The 14,413-nt window shown below is 41.7% G+C and overlaps 1 protein-coding gene across 2 annotated transcripts in view; it reads right to left on the reverse strand.

Annotated features, from left to right (window-relative positions):
• Positions 1–2,027: 2,027 nt before the first annotated feature.
• SNX5 (sorting nexin 5) overlaps positions 2,028–14,413 on the reverse strand; it is a 94,160-nt gene continuing 81,774 nt past the window's right edge. For both annotated transcript variants that reach the window (XM_032419316.1, XM_032419317.1), the window contains exons 6-14: positions 13,737–13,860; positions 11,947–12,042; positions 10,677–10,782; positions 10,516–10,591; positions 9,509–9,548; positions 9,334–9,420; positions 7,527–7,686; positions 3,900–3,985; positions 2,028–2,809 (exon numbers count right to left, since the gene is read on the reverse strand). In XM_032419316.1, coding sequence (XP_032275207.1) covers positions 2,759–2,809; positions 3,900–3,985; positions 7,527–7,686; positions 9,334–9,420; positions 9,509–9,548; positions 10,516–10,591; positions 10,677–10,782; positions 11,947–12,042; positions 13,737–13,860 — 826 coding nt within the window. In that variant the 3' untranslated portion in view covers positions 2,028–2,758. The remainder of the gene's footprint in view (positions 2,810–3,899; positions 3,986–7,526; positions 7,687–9,333; positions 9,421–9,508; positions 9,549–10,515; positions 10,592–10,676; positions 10,783–11,946; positions 12,043–13,736; positions 13,861–14,413) is intronic.

Raw genomic sequence — 14,413 nt, forward strand, 5'->3', positions numbered from 1 at the left:
AAATCTTAAAAAGAAAAAATTAAAAGGGCTCCTGGGTGGCTCAGTCGGTTGAGCGTTTGCCTTCAATTCAGGTCATGGTCCCAGGGTCCTGGGATCGAACCCGTCGGGCTCCCAGCTCAGCGGGAGCCTGCTTCTCCCTCTCTCCCTGCCCATACTCTCTCAGATAAATAAAATATTTTTAAAAGATTAATTTAAAAAAATGATCCTTTGAGCAACTGTGCAGAACCACCAGGCTTTCCCCCTCAGTTGCACCCAGAGAAGCCCCACAAGAGGGCGCATGGCCGCCCTGGGAGCCTCTGCCGCCTACAGGCGGAAGGCTGGTAGTGCAGGGAAGAGCTTCCAAGAGAAAATCCACCCCTTACAGGGCTGGGTCTAGGTCTTCTCTCAAATGAACCTTGCAACCCCAAAAGGTGGACAAGGCAAATACTGACACCCAAAAAAATGGGGGTGGGTCACGTGGGGAGGGAGCTGGCCCACAGCTTGTGCTAAGTGACCAGGGTGGTCTTCCCTCGTCTGTCACCACGGAACCGTGGCTGTGCAGGCTACAATGCAACACCCCCAAGGATGGCCAGTGGGCAGTCTCACTGAGGCTTTCCTGACACCCCCACACAGCATTCTGAAGCGACCCCAGGTCACCCAGTGGCCTTAAGCCATTCTGAAAGATTCTAAGCCCACTTTCACACTCAGAAGGTTCCTCAGCAGCTAGTTTGCCACTTGACTTTCCCCCTGCAGAGGCCCACACAGAAGCCCTCTTTGCTCCGCACCACGGGGGAGACACACCGGCGTCCGGCACACTGCCTCGCCTGCAGATCCCAGGATGTTGGCTACCTCTCCGCAGGTCCGCCTGGTGCCTCAGGAATACTGAGCACAGGACAGCACAAAGGCAGGGATGATTCCGTTGACAGACACCGGTGGGAAAGGACTGGAAACACCCCTCACCCACTGAGAACCACATGGTTTCATGGAAATGACTCAGACCCAGTTGTGACTAAATTATTCTTGAAACCAAGATAGCGCAGGTGCACACCTGGAAATGTGCCCAAGATTACACTTAAAGTCACTGGTAGAAAATTGAGGGGTACCAAAAGAATTGCTTCTCTCAGCATGCAGGGCCAGGACTCAGGACCCCAGCATCCTGGCTGCTTATTTGGCACCCAGCCAGACCTAGTCCAAAGTGCAACAAGACCCCAGTTGAGCCTTGAAGCATGGGGTGCAAGCAGCCGGAGCACCTTAGCAGTTGTGACCCAGGGACACTAAGTTACCCACCCCAACCACACCTAACATTCGTGCTACTACGGATAGTATAGTATGGGGCTGTCAGGTAAGCAGGAGAGAAATATGGTCAGGAGCCCAGACTGGAGTTTCAACTGTTTAAATTCCTTTTGTGCACCATGCTTCCTAAATATGTAACATGGAGAAGCAAGCTGCTGTGTCTGGCCCGTTTAGTAAATTTAGGTACCTGGCTCCTTTTATTAACTGGCTGGGTGGGAAAGCTAGACTTCAATGCCAGTTTAATAAAAGAAAAACTGCTCCCTGTGGTGTTCAGACATCAATATTTTGCAACTCTTGTACCAGTTACAGCTAATCCAAGAACAGGATGAAAGTGGTGGGTAAACATCTTTTACAGTCTCAAAGGATCTTCCCAATAGTTACCTACAAAGGGTAAGATGTAAAACTTCACAGGGGAACCCCTGGCAGGTACTAGTCATCACCAACAACAGGATCGATGCAGCCTGAGGACATAGCATCACTTATGCTAAGCCTGTCAAAAATGCAAACCCGAATTGAACCCATGAGCAAGCCAGGCAAACCCGATCTGGAGACCTTCTAAAAAAACTGGCCGTCAGTAGTCTCAAAAGACATTAGGATTAGAACAGAGGCTAGGACTGTGGGCAGAGAGACCTCGAAGCCCTCAGCATCAGAGGGTTAGCACCAACTGCAGTCTTGGGACACACTTGGGCCTTGTTTTCCACAAAAACACTCCGTATGGTAACATGATTTATTTTATTATACAAAGTACACACACACACACACACACACACACACACACACACACACACACACACACACCTCCCCCTACAGTCAGGAAGGGGGCTGCTCACATCTTAACGTAGACTGGCCATCTTCTAAAGTAGGCCATATTATTTGTTTTTATACCCTAAGATATTTCTCTCCCCTCAAATATTTATATCCCAACTACAAAAAATGGAGCTGCAAAGGGTATATAAATGAGATTTTCTCGTTCTTGTTATAGTACAATCACTTAAGGTGACTAAAGAACCATGAGTATAAGGGGGGGGGAATCACATTAAGGAATGGAATGTATATGTTACCTGCAACAAGCAGCTGACTTATTTGTTGTCAGTGGCACCTACTCTAAATTAACTGGTTTGTAGGGACATGGGCACATGAAACCACGAGACAACATGCGCCAAGCCATTGCTTGTACTTGGTTCCAGAAGGCACGTTTCCTGCACTCTTTATAACTAAAGACAAATTACAGGAAAACAGCATGTAGATTCTGCCCACTTTGAGGTATTAAATGCATAAGGAAAAGATTAGTTACGTCCAATTAGCATGCAATAGAAATATTTTTAAACCAACATGGTTAAGTGTTAAGATTTTTAGAAATCAAAATATTTATTCACATAATTTTAAACTAAAGTCAAAGGTAATAAATCTTCTGTGGTGATGATTTAAGTGCAAGTGATGCTGGCTTTCTTTCACATTCGTGTCCTTCATTCAGAGAAAAGGCAGATCAGTTGTTCTTGAACAAGTCAATGCAGCTCTGCAGGAGGGAGACATTGTTCTGGAAGAAAGACAAAAGTCAAGGCAGACCAATGAATCTCTCTCGAGTCCAGACCTCCTACATATCTGTAAGAATTCAACTCAAACCCACAACTTAAAACTTTTCACAAGAGATTTAAAGCCAAACTGGGTTGGGTCCTTTTCTTCATTAAATCTCAACTGAACCTCATCCTACAACCTGCACCCCAATTTCATGTTGGTGAGTTCCTCTCCCTCTGAGGGTCTGGGACTGCCACCTGGAGAGGCTCACAGCTCCACTGCAGGTCTGCTCTCAATGCAATCCTGCCCATTTTGCTTACTATGACATAACCTAAATGCTATAGAAGAATTTTTCTTTGAAATTGAAGGCCCTGGAAAGACCGGATAAAAAAGTGCTAAAAAATTCAGATTACAAATGATAAATATTTGTAAAGAACTTAGCACAAACTGCTTTACAAAGAGGAACTGAGAAAACACAGAACACTCAACATTACGTGTATGATTTACATATACAGGCCAATTTAAAAGGTCATACACAACAGGACCTGGACTTAATCAAAAAGTAAATAAATGTTGTAGTCAAAATAAAGAAATTCAAAATACACACATATGTTCAAAGTCCTCCTGCTTAACCAATGCTGATGGGACAGACAGCACTTCTGGGACTCACACGCAGATGTACCTAGGAACCACCGGAGGAGCCATGCCCAGAAACTGAGCCAATTGCTCTGGGCACCAAAAAGTCTTTAAAAGCTCCTTTAGGAGATTCTCATGTGTACCCAAAATTGAGAACCATTTTTCTCCGTCTTTTCTGTACCAAATTAAGCTACAGACATTAAATATACAAGGAAGTTCTTCCTTTCTAAACTAAAAAAGAAATTAATATTAAGACACTAATATGCTCTTCTCCAAAGCAGTATTTCATCATGATGTTGTAGAATTTTGGTTTGCAGCAGAAAAAACCCAACAAGTGACTCCCACCTACACCACAGGAGATTAATACCACAAAACAAACCTCATCTGCCCAATGATACTGATAGTGAACTGGGAAATAACCTGAGAGGGGGAACCCTAAAAAGCTTCTGGAGGAAGCTTTGGAGAAAAACACTTACCCTGGCATGCTTTATTTCCAGTTCAGACATTTCAATTAGATTCTTTCTAAACGCTGCCACTCTCTTTCGTTTGAAATTGATTAGTTCTATAAAAGAATGTATACCAACAAAAGCTGAACAATTTCCATCTTTAACTTCTGAATATCATTCTTACATATAATCTCCAAAACTTTGATACACACATTTTCTCATATTCTTATTATTTCTGCAATTGGGACATATACCTGACATTGCCTTTATTTATTTAAAGATTTTATTTATTTGAGAGAGAGAGAGAGAGAGAACATGAGTGGGGAGGGAGTGAGAGAGGGAGAAGCAGACAGACTCCTCTGCTGAGCAGGGAACCCGATGCAGGGCTAGATCCCAGAACCCTGGGATCAAGATCTGAGCCGAAGGTAGACACTTAACCAACTGAGCTACCCAGGCGCCCACCTGTTTTTTTAAGATTTTATTTTTAAGCATCTCTACACCCAACATGGGGCTCGAACTTACAACCCTGAGATCAAGAGTCACATGCTCAACCTACTGAGCCAGCCAGGCGCCCCTGCCATTGCCTTTAAAATGAGCACTAGCACTGCACCCAATTACTGAGCATCAAAATTCAGAGAATGCCACGGACTACTTAGAGAATCTATGAAATGAGCAGTCTTGCCCTGAACTTCTAGCTACCAGTACTTGTGGAAAGAAGGCTGGGGAGGTGGTGAGCCACATATACATACCCGCACCAATGGCTATTTCTTTAATGATTATTTTTAAACTTGTGGTGAAACTACTGCTTATGTTCAGACTGCTTCTCCGTAGATATGATCTATACAACATGCCACCTTTACATCTATTATTTTCTATCACCAAACACTATTCAGCATTAATGCCCCATTAGAAATTAGGGTAAACCAAAAATAAGTACTTCCTCCCTTGGATTCCTTTCATAAACGTGTAGTTCTGGTCATCACTCCGTTGGTCAAAGCCCTCCCCAGCTCAAGCTGGCGCTCTAGTCCTCAGGAGCAAACTTACCCTCCTGTACCAGGTCTATACAGCACCAACCAAAAGAAAGATGAAGCAGCCAACATTAAAAAGTAAAAACTTACAAAACAAATCTTATCATGAGGGTTAATGACATTACCTTGGATATACTAAATAGGTCTTCCCAGAGATCAGGATAAACTCCTTTCCTCTAGGCCTGCACCCAGGACCAGGACTCAACGCTAACCTGTCTCATTCTCCCGTGATGCCTGTCCATACCACCATCTTTTGTACTATGCCCCCATTCAGTGCAGTATTCTACACAACGCTGTACTTTTAAATATAGCATAACCAGGCTTATTTTGAATAAAAAGGATAAAATCTAACACAGGAGCAAACCTTAGGTAAGGACAGGCCTAAACTGGCACCATTTTAAAGCTTTGTGGTTTTTCTTTAATCCCCTCGAAGTTGTCAGGGCTAGTAAACTCTGGCCTATGTAATAACCTAAGATTTCAACTCAGGAGTTTTGAAGCTTGTTCTTTTCCTTATAAATTTAAAGTAACTAATTAAAAACAAAAGGCAAAAATTTATCTTACCATGGCAGCAAGGAGATTCCTTTGAAAAGAATCCAAAAGACAGCCAAGCGAGCATATGTGCATGCCCCTTTCAAGATTTTTGTACAGAGAAGCTCTGTCTCTTACAGCTAAGGAATTATAGTACTGAAAACAATGAGCCAACACAAAGGCTCACTATTATCAGAACGTTTTCAAATAATGCTTAGATTCCGGAACCACAGGGGAGGGGGAAAAAGTTCTGAGAAAACAAAGTCTTTAAAATGAGATAGGGATTTCTCACAGAAACTCAAGTTTGGGGGTGAATTCGGTACAGACTATCAGTATAATTACATTCACATTCAGGAAAATACATTCTTTACTTTCTGGCATGTTCCATTGTCCCCTGAGAACTGCCAGGTAGTGAGACCCCCTAAAGAGAAGACTACAATTTACACTCCTGTTCTGTGGAAATGGAACTCTATCTCCTGAATTAAGGTAAGCCATATTCCCCCCTACTCTGGAATTGGGTAGGCAAGAAAGAACCCCAAGGCTATAGATTGGAACTGAGTCACCACCATGGACTCATGATTTCTGAAAAGAGTTACACACCCCTCCATTTCCTGGCTCTGTCTCCTGAAGGGCCTAGAAGCAAACATACCCCAGGAGGAATGAGCACTTAGCACCCAAATCTTGTCACAATTCTGTAAATAGAAACCCAGGGGCGCCTGGGTGGCTCAGTTGGTTAAGTGTCTGCCTTCGGCTCAGGTCATGATCCTTCCTGCTCAGCGGGGAGCCTGCTTCTCCCTCTCCCTCTGTTGTTCCCCCTGCTTGTGCTCACTCACATGCTCTGTCAAATAAATAAGATCTTAAAAAACAGAAACAAAAACCCATGTCTCTAATAATGACAAGGAAGGAAATGTGGGAAAGAAGGGAAGGCTTGTGTTTAAAGGATGATGGCGGCCAAGGGCTTGGAAAGAGAATGCTAGAACTGGGGGAGGGGAATTGCCTTTCTGCAACCATCACAGTATAGGCTGGCTCAGACAAGAGTCAACACAGACTAAATTTAGGGAGAAAGTATGATGAAGAGCAGGCTATCTGCAAGGTCTTAAACTGTCTCCCCACACACTGCTGATTAGTGGCACGGCGGGGGGCAGTGGGGGGGAGATTAACTATACAGTGGAGAAATTGGACAACACCTTGATTGGGTAATCAAACTTAACACCACAAATGAGAGGGAAATGGGACATAAGGTGCCCTCAGATGAGACACCTGAAAGACACATTACTCAGATAGTATTCTCCTGGAAATGCATAACCAGAACTATTCATAAGGGAATAGACATTCCGAAAATGAAGAACACTATTTGCAGAGACTGTGGTCCCCCAAAAGGCAAATGTCATTTTATTTTTTATAGTTTTTTTTTTTTTTAAGATTTTATTTATTAACTTTTCAGAGAGAGAGGGAGAGAGCACAAGCAGGGAGAGTGGCAGGCAGAGAAAGAAGGAGGTTCCCCACTGAGCAAGGAGCATGATGCGGGACTTGATCCCAGGATCCTGGGATCATGACCTGAGCCGAAGGCAGACGCTTAACGACTGAGCCACCCAGGCATCCCTGCAAATGTCATTTAAAAAAAAAAGGCAGGGGCAGGGGTCCCTGAGAAGGGTTCCTTCCAAATTAAAGGAGACATAAGAGCTACGGTAACCTAATGGCAACCCTAGAGAGGAGGACGTTATTGGGACAAACAACAAAATGGGAATATAGACAACAGGCTGGAATGTATTGCATCAAAGCTTGCCAAAGTCAGTAAGTATACTATAGGGATATAAGAGAAATACACCACAAAGCTTTTTAGGGATAAAAGGACAGTAGATACAACTTAATCTCAAATGGTTGAAAAAGGAAAAGAAAATTCCACCCCGTGTGCATTTATAAACATACACGTGCCACTACGTGTTTGTGCAAGTGACGAAGCAGAAGAGGCAAACTGGACAGCTAGGGAACTCCAAGTAAACAATGCACAGGTGTTCTCTGCATTATCTGTGCAACTTTTTTTCTATAAGCTTGAAATTATTTCCAAATAAAAAGCAAAAAGTAAATAGCCCTGCTCAACCTTCTTTTGCAGATTCAGAAAGCTGTTCAAATTTCTGGCAGCATTCCTGCTGGTGTGCCTCAGCCAACTTAACATCTTTGCTTTTCAACCGGGCCTTATCCAAGGCTTTGTTTGAGTTCTCATAGTCAGTGAGGGCTTTGGTGCGTCTGTATAAGAGATCCTGAGAAAAAAATTAACAGACAGCAAATGGTAGTTAAAGTTATCCTGGAAAATGGCTAGAGAACAAAACAGGAGGAGTAAGTATCTAAACTACTCTAAAATTAAAAAAAAAAGAGGCCCAAGGGTCACAGTGCCAATGCACTGTCTGAAATGTCAGAAGGCAATAATCTAGCCCACTTCTACCTCCCCTGCTTCCATTATGTTTTTTTTTATTTCAAGATTATCTTAGGAACAGCAATTCTTGCAGCACTGTTGAGAGCTTTTGGAAATTCTTTATATGGATCAAAAAAAAAAAAAAAAATCCAAAAAACCCAAAACAAAACAAGAACAAAAAAACACCCAACAGTGAAAACTAAAGGATCGAATCATTTCCATAATTCACTCATGGAAAGCAGTTTCAGAAAATTAACCACTTCTACCAAAACAGCAGGCACTGCTGGGCGGGTCAAGTGATGCTACTAGAACACAAGTGAGGCAGCAGGAAGAACGTTCTTCTGACCTCATCCCATCACAAGCCCTGCCTCAAGTCCGACAGAGGCTCTCACATCCGAAATAAAGACTATTTGCAATCTCCAGCAATGTACAAGTTACCACCATATTTAAAGCAGAATAGATACAGGAGGCTCAACATACATGTTTTTGTGTACACTCAAAAAACTTGGGTTTATAATCAGCTCTCAAGTCCATTAAAATACACAAGAAATATAGTCTGAAGTATATAAAAATATATCCAAATATAAGACTAAGGAAACATGCCAAAAGACAAGTTAACTAAAAATGAAACTATGAGGAAAATCATGAATTTCTACTTCCTAATGACATTTCAGGGCAGTGTTATGCCCAGTGAAAGCATGTTTCATTCCCAAAGGTCATTCTGCTTACCACTTAGTCTTGGTTTTGGTGAGTAATGGTTTATAGACTCAAAAACTGCAATTCAATAAAAAACTCACAAAACCCCAAAACCTCTTCTCCCTCAGAGCCCTTCTGGAATGTGTTCGGTTATACCCGCATCCAATAACCTATAATCCCCCAAATTACTATCTGTCCACTCAGCACCACTCCTACTGCTCCTGATACAAACTAAGGACACAATGCCACAAAAAGGTATGTTACTGTAAAAAGATTTCAATCTAAAATGGAACCAGAGGCTATGAAATGGAGAATCTCACACACGTGCCCTCAAAAGAATGGAACCTAAGAACTAAGGGACTGATTTCAAATGCCCAATTTATAGAAGACCCGGAAGATAAGAGACTTATCTCCGGTCTGATCAACTCACTTCTTGGCACAAACATCCTCAAGCCAATGAACTTAACTGCTTGGATGTCCCTTTCTTCACACTCCTACTAAATACAAGCCCAGCCCAAACCCTTAATGCACTTGCCTGTAGCTTGCTACAGCGTGTGTTTCCTGAACTGCAATTCTTCTGCTATTCCCAAATCAACTCAATTTCTGGTCAAACTTGTCTCAGTTTACCTCTTTATTTAGTATTACTTACACAAACAATCCTGACAAATTCCTACCTTCTTTCATTTTCAACAACAAAAACAACAAGAACAAAATAATACATCTCTAACAGGAGACCTCTTCTGGGTCATGGCAAGGTGGTCTTGTATTGTTCTGACGAGTTAAACACCTGCTGCCTTACCTTAGCAGCCTCTATGTTGAGCATGTAGTATCGGAGAAGCTCTGTCAGCTTTAAGTCTTCATCTGAGGAGACTCGACTTTCTACTTTCTATTAAAAAAAGTAAAGGTCACCATCATCTAAGCAAAAATCTACAGATTATAAAATATATAATGAAGACCAACATAAAAATCCTTACCCTAAGTTTTTCAAATAGCTCAGCAACCTTCAATAGGTACCTGAAAAGATACACATGATTTTGGCTTAAGGTCTTAAAATCATGTATGAAACAGGACCTTCTCAGTAAGACATGAATGAGTAAATGCAGGAATCTGAGCATTTGGTGCTTTAGAATTAATTTAGCAAACTAGTACTTTCAACACCAACTGGCCCAATCTAGTAGAGAAGATGGTTACAGAACTGAGCACATCTACGGTGCCACACTCGTGGCTATCAACCCCTCTCTCAGTGCCCCTCAGCCACCTTGCCATGCCGATACTGTGTCCCTAGATAGTCTTTAACCAATGTCAACGCCGTGTTAACCAAGGGCAGGTTCTAATGAGCTGCTACCATGGGTGTCCCAAAACCATAAATATGCTATTTAAATAAAAAAAATAAATAAAATATTTAAAAAGCTACTGTTTCATTTTGACATTAGCCTGACTTCCATCTTCAAATCAGAAATACCACCACCACCTATTATACCAAGCCCTAACTGTTAAGTAGAGTGCAGTCTCACACCAGAAATACCCAGGATGGAGGAACTGTGAATTCATATAAAAAAGCTCAAACCAGACTGCGGTCATTGCATTACCCTTAAGACCACCTTAACCAAAACAAATTTCTTAATTCCATGGCTTTACCAGGTGAAATACCACTTGCCAGAGAACATATAAGGCAAACTTCATTCAGAGACAACTCCAGAATTAAATCAAAAAAAGGAGACAGTTTGACAAAAATAAATTCTTTGACAACAGCTACCATGTTTGGTATAGAAGTGCCCTCCGAGTACCCTACAAACATCTTAAACTGTGTCTATGTTCACATGGTGTATAAAGATGTGAGTGCTATAGACTCTACTATCCTCTACTCTTGATGAGCTCGTACTCAAAAGCAGAAGTGAAACTATACAGTCATTCTGCATTATACCACTCAGGACTTTTCAATTAGGGGAGTAGGGAAAATGCTTTTCCAACAAAAACTTACTTTTTGATGACCGTGGGCTCTTCTAAAGCCAGGCTATGCAGGCAGGCTGCAGTGTGGATATAGTCATCTGCAACATCTGCAGAAACAAGGACAGCCCTTTTTATATGAACAGAGCTAGCACATTAGCAAAGCTAAGTGGCTAGTGGGTGAATGGTATTTACTTTTATGAGATCGGGTCATTTTGTCAGCTTTTGCACATGAATCCTTGATCCTATTATAATAGTTAATGAGGAAATTCTTCTCTTGCTCAAAGAAGTCATCTACCTCCTAAAAGGGGAAAAAAAAAAATTTAAGAAGCAAAACTCTTAAAAATACGAATGTATTATGCATTAGAAGAAACATTAAGAAAATAACCTCATGCATTAAGAACTTTAACCTTTATGGACCAAGGAAAGCCAAACTGACAAGACAGCATTTCATGCCCAAGATCAGCAAAACTCAAGCGCTGGCAGGAAATGTCAACAGAGAAAACAATTTAAGAGCCATTCAACAATGCCCAGGAAAACTCTGGTATCCTCTCTAACATCCAGCAATCCTGGCAGAGAAGTGGTTCTGGCTGGCAGGTTACAACTCAGCAGTGGATACCCACATCTGTTTGTATGGGGGGGTATATTTGGTGCGCACCAGTCAGGGATGCCAAACATCCTGTGATATGTGAGTACAGGACAGCCCCATATACCTTAAAATGCACCAAAGAGAAATTCCTAGAGTTTCCAAATTCCTGACAATGCCCTCTACTCAGCACCTATACTCTGGGCCCCTTGCTCAAGCCCTCAACAAGTGGCAAAGTTAAACACAAGACAGTAACTCAGTTAAAAAATGGAAGGGGCTGAGGAGTGAGATAAATATCACCCATGAGGATAATGAGAGACCTGTTTGTTAGTCTTTTAAAACAGCTGTGTCCAACAGAAATATGTGAACCACATGTGCTATTTAAAATTTTTCTAGTAGCCACATTATAAAAAAAAAAAAACAAAAACAAAACACAGGTGAAACTACTTTTAATATTTTACATTCTTTTCTTCACATCAGATCCTCGAAATCTGGACATGCAAATAAAATTAAAAATCTGGTGTGACTGGGACTACCAAAATGGATAGTAGTCCTGGAGAATTGCATGAAATACTAATCCTGTAGCTTATTTTCTTTTTAAAAAATAAACTGAGTAACCACTCTCTGTACAGAAAAGGAGAAAAAGAAGAACAAAGTGTGAGACTGTTCTTATCCCCTCACTTAAGAGAACAGGATATTTTAGGAATATAAGTGAAAAATCAATGAGTAGATAAAAATAACCAAAATTTAAAAAATTATTTACATTTCTGTGAGGTTAATACCATTTGTTTTACAAATATCTCTTGTGAAGAAATAAAAGCAGCAGCAAAAATAAAATGTAACATGAAAAGTTTTCTACAAACAGCTAAAAGCCCTTACCTTAACTCCAGAAAAAAGGACCTCATCAGCACTTTTCACCACACTTTTGAAAAAGCCACCAAACATCTCTTTGGTATTTTTCCGCCTAACACTTAGCTAGAAAAAAAGAAAGAAAATTATGAAAAAATAGTTTATGGTATACGTATTTCTCTAAGTACTTTAAGCTCTTAAGTATCTTCCAAGTGATACTGTGTACTAGCATAGGAACACACATAAGATAACCTTTTAATTCCATCTTAGCCACCAAGTCTAAATAGGAATAAACAGCAAAACCTAAACACAGGTCACAGTTCTAAAAGCGTGACCTAAGGGCGCCTGGGTGGCTCAGTCGTTTAGCATCTGCCTGCTCCTCGGGAAGCCTGCTTCTCCCTCTCCCACTCCCCCTGCTTATGTTCCCTCTCTCGCTGTCTCTCTGTCAAATAAATAAAATCTTAAATAAAATAAAAGCGTGACCTAAAGATATTTTGGAAAAAATACCTGGCACTAAGTCTCAGTGGCTTTTATTTTATACTTTATTTTTAAGTAGGCTCTACACTCAATATGAGGCCTAAACTCACAGACCCAAGATCAAGAGTTGCATGCTCTTCCAACTGAGCCAGCCAGGCATGTGTTAGTGGCCTTTAAATCCTTGGCTGAATTACTGTACTGTTGTTCTATGTTGTTCACTGAACTTCACTGGTTAGACGATACTGAGGAACTTCTTAAGTCAGGACTTGCCTCACACATATTAAGTAATTAAAAAAAAAATTAAAAGAAAAAAAAAAAGGCCAACAGGGCACCTGGGTGGCAGAGATGGTTAAGCGTCTGCCTTCAGCTCAGGTCACTATCTCCAGGTCCTGGGATGGAGCCCCACATTGGGCTCCTAGGTCAGCGAGGAGGCTGCTTCTCCCCATCCCTCTTCCCTAAGCTTGTGTGCGCACGCACTCTCTCTCTCAAACAGATAAAATCTTAAAAATAAGGCAAAACATACAACTCCTTCCAACAAACAGGTAACCAGAAACAAATGTAAATTGAAATTCCTCTTAATCCCAAAACTGGGGTGCCTGAGTGGCTCAGTCAGTTGGGTGTCTGACTTTAGCTCAGGGCATGATCCCTGCACATCAGGCTCCCCGCTCAGTGCAGAGTCTGTTTCTCCCTCTCCCTCTGCCCCCACACCCGCTTGTTCTCTCTCTCTCAAATAAAACCTTTCAAAACAAACAATCCCAAAATTAACTGAAGGCAAAAACTGGTCCTTTATTAAAAGGGGAGAAAAGTAATCTTTATGCATTTTATAAAAATGTCTTGAAATGGATCTACGGGGGAGGTGGAAACAGTATCTAAAAAAAAGATTCCATTGTCCCATTAAAAAATTCAGTACTTTAAAAGTCAATTTTTCAGAAAATATATCAGGCCATCAAGTATATTTATTTTTTTAAAGCAATCTCTACACCCAAACATGGGGCTCAAATTCATGACCCCAAGATCAAGAGCTGCATGCTTTTCCGACTGAGCCAGCATGGTGCTCCTCAAGCGTATTTTTTAAAAAAAATACAGTCACATGGGGGCTCCTGGGTGGCTCAGACAGTTAAGCATCCATATCTAACTCTTGATTTCAGCTCAGGTCATGATCTCAGGGTTGTGGGATCGAGCCCCGCATCGGGCTCTGTGCTAGGCATGGAGCCTGTTCCGGATTCTCTCGCTCTCCCCCTGCCCCTCCCCCCACCCCTTCCCTAAGGGGGGGGGGGGAATAGGAAGAAATACTGTCATGTGCATTTTCACTGGATCATGGAAATGGAACAAAAATGCCTTACATCCTGATCATATTCCAGGAACACATGGAAGTTGCGATCTTTACTGAGAACAGGGTGAGAAGAGAGCCGCTGTAGAAAGACTTCATGGGAGGATACAGTCTTCTTAAAGACCGCAAGATACTCACTGGAAGAGAAGCACACAAGGCATTCATCTGGCACCGCTCGACTAAACGACCAGTATTGGTCCTGGTTATCACCACTGTTCTGCTCATGCCACTAAGGGAAAACACCTGAACTGGACCAAAACATTTTGGTATAACCTTTTATCTAATTAATAATAAGGCATTTGCCATTTGGGAACCTGTGGAATAAACCAAAGAAAGGGGAAAGTAATATTATAACCGGAGTTAAGAGAGCAAGTCTACAAAGTCCAAACCTACATGCAATTACTGCTAGTATTTAGCAGCCACAGAACACTGGTTTCTGTCAAACAATGAAGAAAATGCCTTAGTCCTGCACCCACATACATAGCACTGAAGTCTAATAAGGCTTGGAATTATCACACATTATAAAGGGACTTTATCTCAACCTAGGTATTACAGATCACTCTAAACTTCTCAATGGTAGGACTTCAGTCTGTTGTGCTCAGTATCTTATTCCCAGAATAGGCCATGACAGGTACTCCAGCATGTGCGGAATGACTTAGTACCTGAGGTGTGTGAACACTGGCCCTAGAG

This window comes from Phoca vitulina, unplaced genomic scaffold, assembly GCF_004348235.1.
Source record: "Phoca vitulina isolate PV1807 unplaced genomic scaffold, GSC_HSeal_1.0 scaffold22, whole genome shotgun sequence".
NCBI classification, from domain to species: Eukaryota; Metazoa; Chordata; class Mammalia; order Carnivora; family Phocidae; genus Phoca; species Phoca vitulina.